Source organism: Haliaeetus albicilla, chromosome 16, assembly GCF_947461875.1.
Source record: "Haliaeetus albicilla chromosome 16, bHalAlb1.1, whole genome shotgun sequence".
NCBI classification, from domain to species: Eukaryota; Metazoa; Chordata; class Aves; order Accipitriformes; family Accipitridae; genus Haliaeetus; species Haliaeetus albicilla.
The window spans coordinates 32166837-32180417 of record NC_091498.1 but is presented as its reverse complement, the minus strand read 5'-3'; the positions used below and the strand labels follow the sequence as shown (position 1 = coordinate 32180417).

Below are 13581 nucleotides of genomic sequence, written 5' to 3'. Positions count from 1 at the left end.
TGCAATGAAATGTTAAGGGCTGAAAGGCCAACATCAGCAATAGATGCTGGTAACGTAATGTGGTTTGTTTGTCTCAGATCTTCATTAGGCCAGAGAAGAGTTGGGAACCTTCTTAAAATAAGCAAGTATCTCTCTTCACACCCTGAGAAAGGCAAACAGCAAAGCTGCTTGAAGCCCCCTATTTCTTTGCCACAGTTCCTGGCTCCCGGATGCCTACAGATAAACTTGCCTCCTGAGCTTCCCACCCAGCTGGGTCCTTTATTTCTATCTCCTGGACTGTAGGACACACTTTCAGCCTTAGCCATCCACTGTAGTTTCACTCCTTGAGCTGTAGGTCACTGCGGTCCTGCCAGCCTGGACCCTGGGGCTGAGGCCACACACGTCCTCTCAATCACATGTAACATGCCACTGAAGCTGGGGTCATCTGGGCTTCTCATCCGATTCCTTTGAGCACAAAAGGGTAGGAGAGTAAAGAGCACATGTAGGTGGAGCACAGGAGTTTCTCCACCACAGACACGTGGAGGAGATAAACTAAAGGACTATGAGAGCAGCACAAGTCCTGAGACAATTCCTCTCCCAAGACTGACCCCACTCCTTCTTACGAGTCAGAGGTTTCAGGCTGGACCAGATCCCTCTCCTTTCTTTTCTCTCCTCTTACACATTGCCTGCTCTGTCTAAAATCAATACCAGCCCTCCTGCCATCTTTAATTTTTCTGCTGCTCCTCTCCAACTCCTTGATTTGGAGAGCAGCAGTTGTTCCATTATGGTATGGCATTATTTGAAAGTCCAAGCAAATAGACTCCATATAGCTCACAGATCCTCCCACATGGCTACAAACAGCTTTCCACAGCACAACTCTGAATCATGCTCAAATCCTATAATAAAGCCGGGTCCAGACTTCGATGGCTCCTCCCTCATTGTATAACACAGGTCATCCCTGACCATTTAACTGCCCCTCCCTTGGATCCCACACGTTTCTTTGAACTGAAGAGTGGGAGAGACACCCACATTAGACAGACTGCTTTGGGGATGGGGAGGGAAACAGAGACTAGTCACTGTTTCTGCATGTCCAGTGTGTTGACCTGTACCGAAGGCTCAGAAGTTACTGGCTTGTCCCCTTTCCCTTGCTGGGCTACACCTAGGACCAGTGTCTGGGGACATTTTGAGGTCAGCAACCCTGTCCTCTTGCTATGAGGTGTGACATGTGCTTGGGAGGTCACTGTCTTGGGGACTTGGTGTAGAGCCAGCACTAATCAGTCATTCAGCTGGACACTTTCTGTCATTACAGCCTGCAGATGGGAAATGGTGGACAAGAAGGGAGGACAAACACGATCATTAAAGAATGTGAAGTGGGTTTAATTACATATGGACCTCTTTTCTACTTTAAATTTAAATTGAAAATGGCATACGAAACCATCATTTATCAAAAATATATTTCCTTTCTGAATCATCAAGATTCAGCAAATTAAAGTGTTGAGTAACTGGGGAGACGAGAAAGGGGGAAAAAAAGATATTAAAAAGACAAGGGAAATTCTGTACTAGGAAACAGGAAATGGAGAAGCTGCTGTCATCTCTCCCTCCTCTGCATTTGAAGGAGAGTAGTGGAAGCTGTTGTCCCTCTTGTCACCCTGTGCTTCAAACCCTTCTCAATCAGCATGGACAGACAGGTTAAAAGCAGGGTTCCCGTGGTGGTTACAGGAACTCATCTGCCCAAACAACAGAGACCACATTGACTATCATCTTTCAGCTCTCCCTCAGCTACTGTGTCCTCTCAAGTAATTCAAAACCCTTCAACCATGACAGGCATTAAGCCAAATTAATCTCTCGGCGTCACAGACATCCACTCAAAAAGAGGAGCCTGCCTGGCCACCCTGGGCCCGGTGACTCCGGTAATGCGACACTCGGGTGCAGGCCAGCATGGGAACAGAGGTGCCCATCTGAGGCCAGCTGGACAATTCATCACTGAAAACCGGGCAAGGCAAGAAAGGAAAACACTTTATGAGGTTTCTATTTAGTAGATGGGGCCCTCTCTTCTCTGGTTTAAGATCCCAGTCCAGGAGAGAGCTTAAGTACACGGTTAGAAATAAAGGAGCCTGTTCAGTTGCTTAAAATGAAATTTAGACTTTTAAAAATACTTGTTTGGAAAGAGGCCCTGGTTTCCATCGGAGAAACTAACTCGATGGCCAGCTGCCCCATCAGTGGGGCCCTGCCAGTTATCCCCATCAGTGACTCCTACCAAATAAAGTCACTCATGGAAGCAGAGAAGGGACTTTAAACAGTGACACGTACATGAATTCTTCATTAATTATGCCGTATGCCACCCATTTGAGAGTCTCTACCTTGAACTTTGACCAAGGCAAACAGGATTTCAGTGGCAGGCAGCGAGGTAGGAAGAGGTTTCCTCACACAAGGCATTTTATACCCTTTGAAGTAATCTATAAGCTGATCGAAGTTTCATAGTGGACAGAGTCATTGCCCAGTCTTACAAAAGCTACTATATTTGAATATCCATCTGGATGAAAAGGGTTTTTAATGAGATAAATCAAAGACAGTAGCAAGCTTCTCTCCCTCTACCAGTATTTAAAGAAAAAATATTCTGAGTCTCATTTAGACAAGGAGCTTTCCCCTCCATGAAAATTAACTTACTTAACAGTAAACAACAAAAGAATTTACGAAGATTGTAAACCTGGCAGTTAAAATAATAGAAGAGATAAGAATGTCCATCATCAGGTATAAACCAGTTCTCTTCACTGCTCAGAAAGCAGAGGGTTTGTCACTTCTGCACAGATAATATTGACTTTGCGAATACCTTTTCGTGCACTATTTTACAATTACAGTAATGTATAATTCAGCATGTTTTTCATATCTGATTGCACGGCTAATCTCAGCTTTCAGCTCAAATACCTGCCAGGAGTTTTATTTAGACAGTGCCTTGCCCAATACCTTTGCTTTAAGAACACAGGACTAGGTCTTGCACTCTGCAGTGTTTATCCTCGTCCCTGCTCTTTCCAGTCTTTGTGAAGAATCCAACAACCACCTTAACAACAAATTGGTCACCACAAATCCTCTCCACCCCTAATTCCTACCATTGACCATCATGTTTAAAGACTCGGCCCTTTCTGCCTGTCAGGGCTACCAGTGCTTTAAATCTGAGCCTTTCCCCCTGCATCCTCCTTGTCTGGAGCCGATCGCAACAACAATTCTTGCCTGTGCTTCAACACGACTGTCCAAGGCTCCATGGCCTAAGTACACACATACCCCTCGGATCCATCAGGTCTGTATCAGACCCCAAACCTTCACAGCCTCTCTGAGGTCCCTTCATAGCCTATTTCCACTGCAGGACAGCACTGGTTCCCTCCCTGGTGCTGGAGCAGGGTCAGCTTTTGCTGCTGCTTAGCCTGCTTCGCATTTCCCTGGGCTTCTACAGGTAAAAAGGACTTCCCAAGCAACTCCCTCACCCTCCTCCGTTGTTCGCTGAGGCTATACCGATTGTGGACGCTACCCATTGGGTTATTTAATCAGGTCATGAGCTGAGACTGCTACTGGGAACAGAGAGATTTTTGCCCAGCCCTTTCTCCTTCTCTTCCTGCATTTTGCAGCTCTTACTTGCTAGTCTTCTGGGACAAAGACTGTCTTTTTGTGCCATGCTGGATCCTGACCCCCAAATGGCACCACTGTAGCAGAGTCAGCACCAGAAAGAAACTGCCTGAACCCTACAAAGGTTATGCCTGATCACGGGGAGAAGGCAAAAAGACAAGGGATCAGAAGGAGAAAAAGCCAGGCAAAACTCATCCCTGTACAAGAGAAAACAAAGAGCCTTTCCAAATTTCACATCCCAATTTGTGGCTTGCTTTAGACATACCCCATTTTTTCAGCTCTTGCTTTGAAACCAGGCTGCAGGATTTGTGCACAAAAGACAAGCAGGAGGTCCCACTGCCACCATACACACAAACGCTCAATGCCCAGCAGGACTGTTTCTGGCATTGCCACACTGTTGCCTTCAGCCCCATAGCAAAGGCATGCAAAGCATCTGCTCTACCTGTAGTACCTGGGTCTCCCTGCCAGAAGGGTTGATCTGTTCCATGGCTCTTCAGCTGACCCGCAGCTGATTCAGCAGCAACATGGTATTTACCCTAATGCTATTGAGTAGGGGAAGCGGGGCGAGAGGGTCATGCTGGTGGATGGTCCATCAATATTCCAGGGAAGAAGGAGCTAGGACTTGGCCTGATCCACCCCCTGGCAACAGGCCCTAGGACCAGCTGTGGCACAGACACCTCGGTTAGGCCTATAGCTCGCCCATCAAAAAGCCTCCTGCTTTTCTCTCCTGGAGAAAGTTGGTTACAACAGGGAAAGCCTTCAGCTGCTTTCCCAGTCAGGCACATTCTCCTTACCTTCTCCTCACCAGGAACATAAGCAGGGCAGCAGAGCGAACAAGGTGAAACAGGACCATTTCCTTTTCCTTCCTGATGTTTTTTCCCTTCCCCTGTTGTCACCTGAACACATGGCCTGGCTGTGCTGTCACTCGCACAGGGACAACTGCACAGAAAAGAGCCTGGCTGCTTTGAGCAGGCAAGGCTCCCAGCTTCTCCTGCCTTGCAGTCCCCTCTGCTGGCAGACTCAAGTTCTCCCCATCCACAGAGAGCAGCGCTTGCTCTCGCTGGCTGCTGATCAGAGTAGAGATAAATAAGTTACCTGGATTTCTGGAGTGGCCTTCACCCACTGCTAGGGGGGCGCACACGCACCATCTGGATGCAACACGCTTCTTTCTGCAGCCGCCTCCCTGCCCTGTCCAGCATTCCCCTCACGCAGAGCCCCAGAAGCAGTCCAAAGCCTGCAGGCGCAGCTCGATTACACAAATTCTTTGTAAATACAAGCGCCAAGCGCCAGGCTTGGATCACTGTGTGCTTCAGGACACAGGTAGAGCAGGGATGGAAAAGCATGCGAGTGCAGTCCCGTCTGGGACGTTACCACCTTACCTGAGCTGCTCCTGGCCCAAGTGCACACACAAGGCAGCGCAAGAGGGGAGGACAGCATGGAAACCAGGCTGGCAGCGGGCAGAGCACTAGGTTGGGTTTACAGGACCAGCCTAGTGCTGGAGGGAGGGAGGGAGGAAAACGAGGGTAATCTAGCAAAGCCACAGTGCAGGACAGAGGCAAGTAGCAAAAAAATCCCTTCTTACAGTCAGTGATGCCTATTTTCACTACCACGAGGGCTGATTTAGGTACTTTGGGGGGGGGAAGGTAACATGAGGGGATTGAAGGGCTGGTATAGAGTGAGCTGTCGGGTTTGGAGCTGTCTTTCAGACCAGGTAGTTTTGCAGCGCAGCTCAGAAGCTCTCTGGTGCAGCTGTGCTGCCTGTCGAATTACCCGGAGCAGGGGACCTGGCCAAAGCCCAAGCATCATGTGGATCCCACCTTGGCACAGAGGACTAACATTTGCCCATGGCTTGCGTGAGCTCTTTGCCTGGGACAGATTCCACACAGGGAAATCTGCTACGCAAGATGAGCAAAATGCAAGTGCTTGGTAAGTGAAGCTTAACTACCTTATTTAAACTTCCAAGCCAGTTTCAGAAAAGCCAGGGGACTAACCTGTGCGTACAAAGCATTTGCACTGCTGGACGGAGGCCAGAGCTGCTAGAATTGACATATGATGAGATAAATATGCAAGCGGTAAAACTCGTTATGAAAACCCTTGCTGTGTTATGAAACCCTGATCTTTCACCACTGTGGCCAGGCTGGTACTAACAACCAGAACGTACACTTTCTGCAGCTACTCTTTCATGCCTGTGCTCAGAAGAGCAGACAAACAGTAGTTCAAGCCTTTAGAGATGGCTTTTCACCATTGATTTACAGTACACACACCACCAAATCTTTTTCACCTGTTTTTTTCCTCCTTTCCCTCCAACTTCAGCACTTGGCCACCTTCATCATGGACAAGAGCGAGTCCATTGTGACGGTGGACGATGCTATCCGAAAACTCATCTTGCTCAACTCAAAAGAGAAGATCTGGACACAGGAGATGCTGCTACAAGTGAACGACAAGTCCATCCGCCTGCTGGACTGCGAGTCGCAGGTACCCAGCGCTCTGCGAGAGTTACCCACAGACTGATGCACAGGGTGCAGTGTGTCCCCTTCCCGTTCTGCCAGACAGGGCCATTTCTAAAGAACCCAAAGAATGGCAAATCACTACCAAAATCCACTCCTGGGTGTGCAGGGGTTGGCTGACTCCAATTCAAAGGGCAGGTAGGTGTGGGATGATTTATTCACGGCTCCAGAGCACAGATACTCCAGGTGAAAGATGCCTTGAACTGTACTCCAGGCCAACAGTAAAACTGCTTTCTGTGGGAGTGATGCAGACTTACAGGTCCACAGAGAGCTGCATAAAGCATAAGCAGAGAGGGAAGAACATATTACTTGCATTAAAATAACACGCAGGATCACCTGCCTGAGAACAGTGCCCCATTTTGACATGTGACACACATACATACACATAGGACACTTAATCTGAGCGGAAAGAGCAGCTAGATAGTGGGAGAGGAATGGTGCTGCCCTGATTTTAGCAATGAGAAACCAAACAATATTAGCCCAAGATCATCCAAGGAGACAGTGGGAGGGTAAGCCCCCCACAGAAAGCATCTTTCCTCCCAGTGCTCTGCTGGGATGCATGACAAGTGTACTGGTGTAGGTAGAGCACAGCAATATGATGATGGTGAGCAACAAAGCTCAAGTTATTGAGGTCTCACACTGGGCCCCATATTCAGGACTCTGAGGAGAAAAAGAGGCCACCTCTATTTGCCATCCACTTCTCTCCTATTCCTCAGTCCCAGGTCTCTCTCCTCAAACAGGGATCCCAGGAGTTCATACACAGGACCATTCCCCATCAGTTCGATAGTTCCCCATTGTCTCACCCCTTCCTCCTTCTCTTCCAGGAGGAGCTGGAGGACTTTCCCCTGCCGACAGTCCAGCACTGCCAAACAGTGCTGAATCAGATGCGCTATTCCTCCATCCTCCTCCTGGTGTGTCAGGATTCAGAGCAGCACAAACCTGACATCCACTTCTTCAACTGCGACGAGGTGGAGGTGAGCAGAGCCCTCCTTGCTGGTGTGAAACAGAGAACAAAATACGCTCCTAGCTGCCTGCCAGTCCCTTCTTCCTTTGCCTGCTTAGAGGCCTCAATCCTTTCCAAAGCAAGGCCCTTAAAAACATCCCCATTTTATCTTTGAGGCGGAGATGGTTCACGAGGACATAGAAAGTGCCCTGGCAGACCACAAGCATGGGAAGAAGATACGGCCACAGACACTCAAGTAAGTACTACAGGGTATAGCTAGGAGTAAAAATACAAATAAAAAAAAATAAAGAAGCAGCCCCGTTTACAATGGTGCATTCACACACCAGTCTCTCAGAAACAGGATCGGCAGCCACTGACAGGGTTGTTCTGCGTTGTTTCCCTTGCAGAGCAAACCAAGAAAAAATCAGGCAGAGACAATCCATCCTCCCACCGCCGCAAGGGCCGGCTCCCATCCCGATCCAGCACGACATGCGAGGCTCAGGGATGAACAGGAACCGGGTGGCACCTCCCTCCCAGCACAATCCAGGTACTGGCAGCGCTCAGTGAGTCTGTCCTGGGGACAGGGGACTCGTTAGCCTGGACAGCCAGCTCTCCTGAAATGGCCTGTGGTCATTTCAGGCCCTGTGTTGCTGGAGCACAGGGAAGCCCCGTGTCTTTTCACTGTGTTATAAAGTTAACACAGACACATACCAAAGGCATAACATCTTGTTGGATCTCTGGCTGTGCTTTATAAATGCCTAAAAATTGGGCCGCATCTTCTCAATGGCAGTTTAATAAATCAAAGCTCCTAGAAACTCCTTGTGATGACACCTGTATTTTGGGGATACTGAAATTCCCAAAAGAGGTGAAAGCCCCTCATAAAACTGAGCAATGATGTGAAGCTTGGACCAGGCACTGGTGATCTCAAAACGTACAGACAAGACAGACCTGTTCAGAAAGGCAAATTCCTGGCTCTGCTGACTTCACAAAAGCCAAGATTTCACCCTCAGAAATCAAGAGGTTTGCATGAATTCTCCTAGAGTTGAGTGTGGAAATGCAGATCTGAACTCACCTTGCCCATGTGCTAATCTAAAATCTTATTCCAAAACCATCCTGACCTCAGCCCATTTGAGCCGGCTTGAAAAAACTTGTATTTCTCTCTGGAGAAAGAAGTAACAGAAATAAGCTATTCCTCTGACAAAAGCTCAAATTGACTAATACGATGAGCAAACTGTAAGCCTTTCTTATCACTGCCTGTTGTACCACCTTCTCTTAGGATTAATTTCTAGGTTCAAGGAAAACATGTAATCAGGATACTATAAGAAACTCCAAACGCCAGCTGAGGAGAGAAAACACTCGTTTCCCTGGGATGGGATCTGAAGCCAAGCAGCTGATCTGGCAGCCTGTTTCAGGTCCAGCTTTGCATAATGAAAATAGATCTGTATTTCAGAGCTGGACCGTGTAGAAACATCTATATTCTGACGCACAGCAGTTTTTAATGAAATGGCCACCCTTAACTCTGCCCTTCCCAGGATGCTTAGCATAAAGCTTTAAGTCCATTGCTTACATCAGCAGAGCTGGGCATTTACCCAGGCAGGATTTCTGGATCTGAGAACACAGAGCCTGGCACGAAAGCAGGTGACAGAAGAAAGCCTTGAATGATGCCTGGTTTGCTGAGATCGCTTCTCCTTTGAAACACGCCTTATTACTTTTTCTACAAAACCTGTCAAAACTAATCACTTCATCTTAACACTTAAAGATGACGCACATTTTTCATGGTCCTTTGCCAAAACTGCCTCCCCTGTTCTCCCACTTTATGTATCCTGCTGTCCAAACACCTGGTGTGCTGGTCCTTTCAAACTCCATTTCACTGAGCTGATACATTATTCTTTTCACAAGAGGCCACCTGAGCAATTGTTCACACTGAAATATCACCCCCTCACTGAGTGTCTGTCTTCTGGAAGCTGGGAGGTGCCTGGTTTTTTATTGCAAGAAGATTTTTTAATACACATTAAACACACTTGAGAGACTGCACATGCATTTGTACAAAAATGCTGATTTGTGCATAGGCCTGCCTAAATATCAGTCATGCAGAATTCCTGGCATGCTGCTTTCTAGCAAGTGACAGTTGCATTCACTTCCCGGTCTTATTTCTTCCTTCTCAACTACTACTTAGTTAAACTGGTACCTCTGGGACAAGGAAGGCTCCTGCAGAAAGCCGGGGGTTAGAAGAGAGGGTGGGAGTTACTCTAATTGCACTTTACATACATGCAGAGTGCTCCACCATGCAAGTGGTGGCTCTTCAGCTCCTCTGCAGGTGTTAAGTCAGCTTAGATGCATCAAAGGCAAAGGAGTTAGTGACTCACAGCAGCTGGAGACCAGCACTTGCAGGTCTCTACCCATAGCTGGCCACTCTTCAGGATTCATTCACTGCTTATACTTGAAAACTGGCAGCATATTGACACAGAGGACTGGTGGGCAGGTGCTGTGACCTTGGAAGATTTAATCGGCAACTTTGATCACCTCCTGCTCTTTGTGATCTCCTGAGGTGCTCTCATAACCCAGAATAAACAACCAAGTTGGGAGTTACCATCCCATGGTGCAGCCGTAACACATGGGTCCTTGCATTTAACGCAGCCTATTTTCAACCTCTGATAGTGAACATATTTTTCTCTCCCTCCCTTGTTTGCAGACTATGAACGACGAGGCTCCAGCTCTCATGACCACGAAGAGTCCCGAGCCATCTTGGCACAGAAGATTGAAAAAGAAACGGTTGGTAACAAGAACAGTGCACAGTCAATAGGCAGAAGGAGAGGGAGAAGAGAGGAAGGAAGCAAGGGGCTCCTCCACAAGCAGACATTTTATGCATAATCTAGTCATTGTTAAACATATCTACTGTGCATAAAGATACGGTGAACAAAAGCAAAGCTCCATCACTAGGTCAGTTACAATCTCCTTTGACCTGAGGTAGCTCTGCTGATTTCAGAAGGTCTGCTCCTCCCCAGCCCACAGTCCAGCCTTGGGGTTATTTTCCAGACATCCATTAGCAGGGGTCACTTGTCACATCAATAAGTAGAACACACAACCAGGCACAGCTTTGTGTTTGGAAAGTGATGAATTCAGCTTAATTTCATGCCTGGATTCCCCATTTCTGTGCATTCTTCCAGGAAATGAAACAGGCAGAACGGCACCCTCTGGGATTCAGGCTTCCCAGCTGCGTGCAGTTTGGGCTCTCTTTCACCTTGGTTTGTTGCATTTCTCTCCTCACAGCAAATTCTGAACTGCACTCTGGATGACATCGAAGTGTTTGTCGCCAGGCTTCAGAAGGCTGCAGAGGCGTTCAGACAGCTCAATCAAAGGAAGAAAGGGAAGAAGAACAAGAAGAAAGGACCAGCAGGTACAGTGCAGCACTGAAAACAAAAAGGGAACACAGGGGCATGGATGAAGGTTGGGAGGAGACCTCAACTCACATCCTAGCAAGGCCAGATTGATGCAGCAGCACGGCTATGGACCCAACAGCAGCTACACCAGTTTGGAAGGTGCTGCTGGTCTGTGGGGACCTCTTGTAGAGCACAGAGAACCTAGTGAAGCCTCCAACACAGCGAAAGACTTTGGCTTTTCTTGAACCCTTGATTTTTACTAGTTCTAGTCTCAGCACGCATTATTGCTGTGTCTTCTGCATGCCAGCAAGATGAAACTTGCCTGAAAAGGGATGCTTTAATTAAAGTGTCTTTCTCTCCACCTTCTCATGAAAGAGGGCATGCTGACTCTTCGAGCAAGACCCCCAAGTGAGGCCGAGTTCATCGACTGCTTCCAGAAAACCAAACTGGCTTTTAACCTCTTGGTAAGACACTGAGGGTGTTTTCGTCCCATGCAGTGACAGGGCTTTTTCCCAGTAGTAAGCATTTAAAGTGAAATTTGAACTGAAAACATTATCAAGGGACAAAGGTGTGAATTCCAGATTCTTCATAATCCAGAACAAACATTGTGTCAGGCTTGCGCAGGTTTCTTGGGGCAACTTGTAAAACCGAAACTAGAAGTATAAAGTCCAGGATGGAACTGAGCAGCCAGGAGCCTTGCAATGTCTGGATCTCTCTTCAGATGAAGTCCTGACTTAAAGCACTTGTGAAGCCATGAGCTTAGAAAGCCAAGAACTGCCATGCCCACCTTGCTGATAGTTGTGCAAAGGCTTATACAGACATCCCCATTCTAGATAATCGCTTCTGCTTGTGGCCTTTAAATATCTGGGTAGTTTTGTGACAGCTTTAATCCTTGCTACCCTTACAAGCATAAAACAGAGGACTGTAAATATTAAAATAGAAAAAAAAAGTCTTATCTACTTAAATTGTTCTAGCCAATTCTGTCTACAGGGCAGCTGTAAACCTGCCTCAGCCAGAGGCCTGGAAAGTCTCATGTTAACAATAACTGATGTCCCCCATTGCCCTGAGATTCCTGGCTCCTCCTCTCTTTCTCCCCTGGAGGGGCTGCTGCGTTAAGAAGGGGATGCAGGAGCATAAAGATGTTCCCAGTGCTGCCAGCTCCGCTTAGTGAAGTGTGTGAGACGAGGAGGATAACGAGCCAGAAGGAAATTCTGCCAGTTCTGACCAAACTTGCCCAGTGAACACAGCCAAACATCCTTCCTGCAAAGTTATCAGTAAGGAAACCACAGAGATTGTAAACAACCTTAATGCAGGACACCAAGCTCCAGCTGCTTCTTTTAGAAGCAAATATGCATACGTTTTTGCCTGCTCAGGACCAGAACTGAGTCTTGGAAGTGGCAGCTCTGGGCCAGCAATCACTGCTCGCACAAACCGATCAAGTGCCCTGCTAAGACTATGCCACACATCCACAGTGGGATGTTAGGTTCCCTGAAGCAGCAGCTGAGGATTCTCCAAGCGTAAAGAAATCCCAGCTGGCCTGTTGCATCCCAGCCCTTTCTGACCACTGACACAGCTGTGATAAATACAGTGGAATCAGTGCAGTCAGCCAAGCTCTTTGTCACAGCACAGCCTGCACTGGAGTTAGTGTCCTTCCCTGGACACTGCCAGTCATGCCATGCCAGTCGTGCAAGTGTGGATCTATGCAAATGCTCTGGCACAGAGCCCCCATGCTCAGCTCCACTGCTGCTCCCCTGTCAGCAGCGTGGGAGCTAACGTACAGGAAATTCATTCACGTACCCAAGCTCTCCCTCTACTCAGGCCCTGAACTTTGCTGCCCACGTATTCACAAATCCACAATGAGCAGCTGATCTCCTGGCGAGAGGGGGGGCAAGTAAGGAGAGTGGGGAATCAGTGGTGCTGATGCCATGTCTGCCCCAGCACTGCTGTCACATGCCACATGGCTGTGAAGTCCTTGTGAAGTGCCATTTCATTTAGTCACCTTGTTGCCATCCATTGTTTCACACTTCCCACTCTACATTAATGTTTAATCACCAGCATTTAAAATGCCTTGCATTTCAGTAGGGAGGAGGGAGTCTCTTTTCCACTGCAGCAATGCCAGTAGCACAGGACACAAGAAAGAGCTGAACAGAGGCACAAACTGAAGTGGTTTCTCACCACAGCTTAGCTGATTGCTGTTAATGAAATGCAATTCTTACAGTAATCCTAAACATTTTGTCCTCCATTCCATCACAGTCTACTCCAAAGACTAACCATTTCGGTGGCCAGGGCAGCCCTAGGTGCTGCAGGCAAGACCTCGGTGGAGATTTTTGCTTGTCAGCAATTTTCCAAGGGACCCTGCAAAACACTTGCTCTGTTGTTTTCATTCATAGGAACTAGTGGGATTTTCAACTTCGCAAAAGTCGGAAGCAATAGGCCTGGCCCTTCCTCATAAGACTTTCAAAATAAGCTAAGGTTTTCTGCTGCTGTTCAAAATAGCTTTGAAGGGACTGATTTTAACAGAATCGGTACTCCACCCCTCCTGAAATTCAACACCCTTAGAAATAGATAGAAAACAGAAATGATCTAAACCTGAATGATTCCTACTGCCCAATCTTCTTTCCCAATTTCAGTTGCACTGTTGAAAATCTCCTTACTTTTTAGGCAGTGTTATTAACTGTAGCAAATATCAGTCAGCAACAATCCCTCCGTGTGACAGAAAAGAGAAGGCAAAATCAGGTTAGGGTTAAACTGGGTTTCCTTTCTCTTTTCAGGCCAAACTGAGAAAGCACATCCAGAACCCCAGCGCTTCAGAGTTGGTGCATTTCCTATTTGGGCCACTGGAACTGGTAAACCTTATTTTTTCACAGTTTCACTGTGAACATACTTTTTATTTCTAATGTTGCTTTTGGAATTACAGGCAGCTAGATTTTGCAGAAGAGTTAGAAGGCTGCTCACAAATGGCTAAAGCTTTCTCATTAAAGCCTAGAAGCAACAATGCCAGTGTTTCTGGCCTCTGATCCGATTTCCAGCTTGGAGTAAATACACAAACCCTAGCAAATATGAATCTTTCCACCCCACCAATAAAGACTTACTGTGGAAAAAAAGTGCAAGCCAGCTCTGGTTCCCATTGGGAATCTGACTAATCTCACCTTCA

General features: G+C 47.4%; 1 protein-coding gene across 1 annotated transcript in view; it reads left to right on the top strand.

Annotated features, from left to right (window-relative positions):
* Positions 1-13581, top strand: part of EPS8L2 (EPS8 signaling adaptor L2) — a 66689-nt gene that overhangs the window by 38512 nt on the left and 14596 nt on the right. The window contains exons 5-12 of the mRNA XM_069804343.1: positions 5911-6072; positions 6929-7078; positions 7224-7303; positions 7455-7594; positions 9740-9819; positions 10318-10444; positions 10803-10891; positions 13199-13273. Of these exons, the coding sequence (XP_069660444.1) occupies positions 5911-6072; positions 6929-7078; positions 7224-7303; positions 7455-7594; positions 9740-9819; positions 10318-10444; positions 10803-10891; positions 13199-13273 (903 nt within the window). The remainder of the gene's footprint in view (positions 1-5910; positions 6073-6928; positions 7079-7223; positions 7304-7454; positions 7595-9739; positions 9820-10317; positions 10445-10802; positions 10892-13198; positions 13274-13581) is intronic.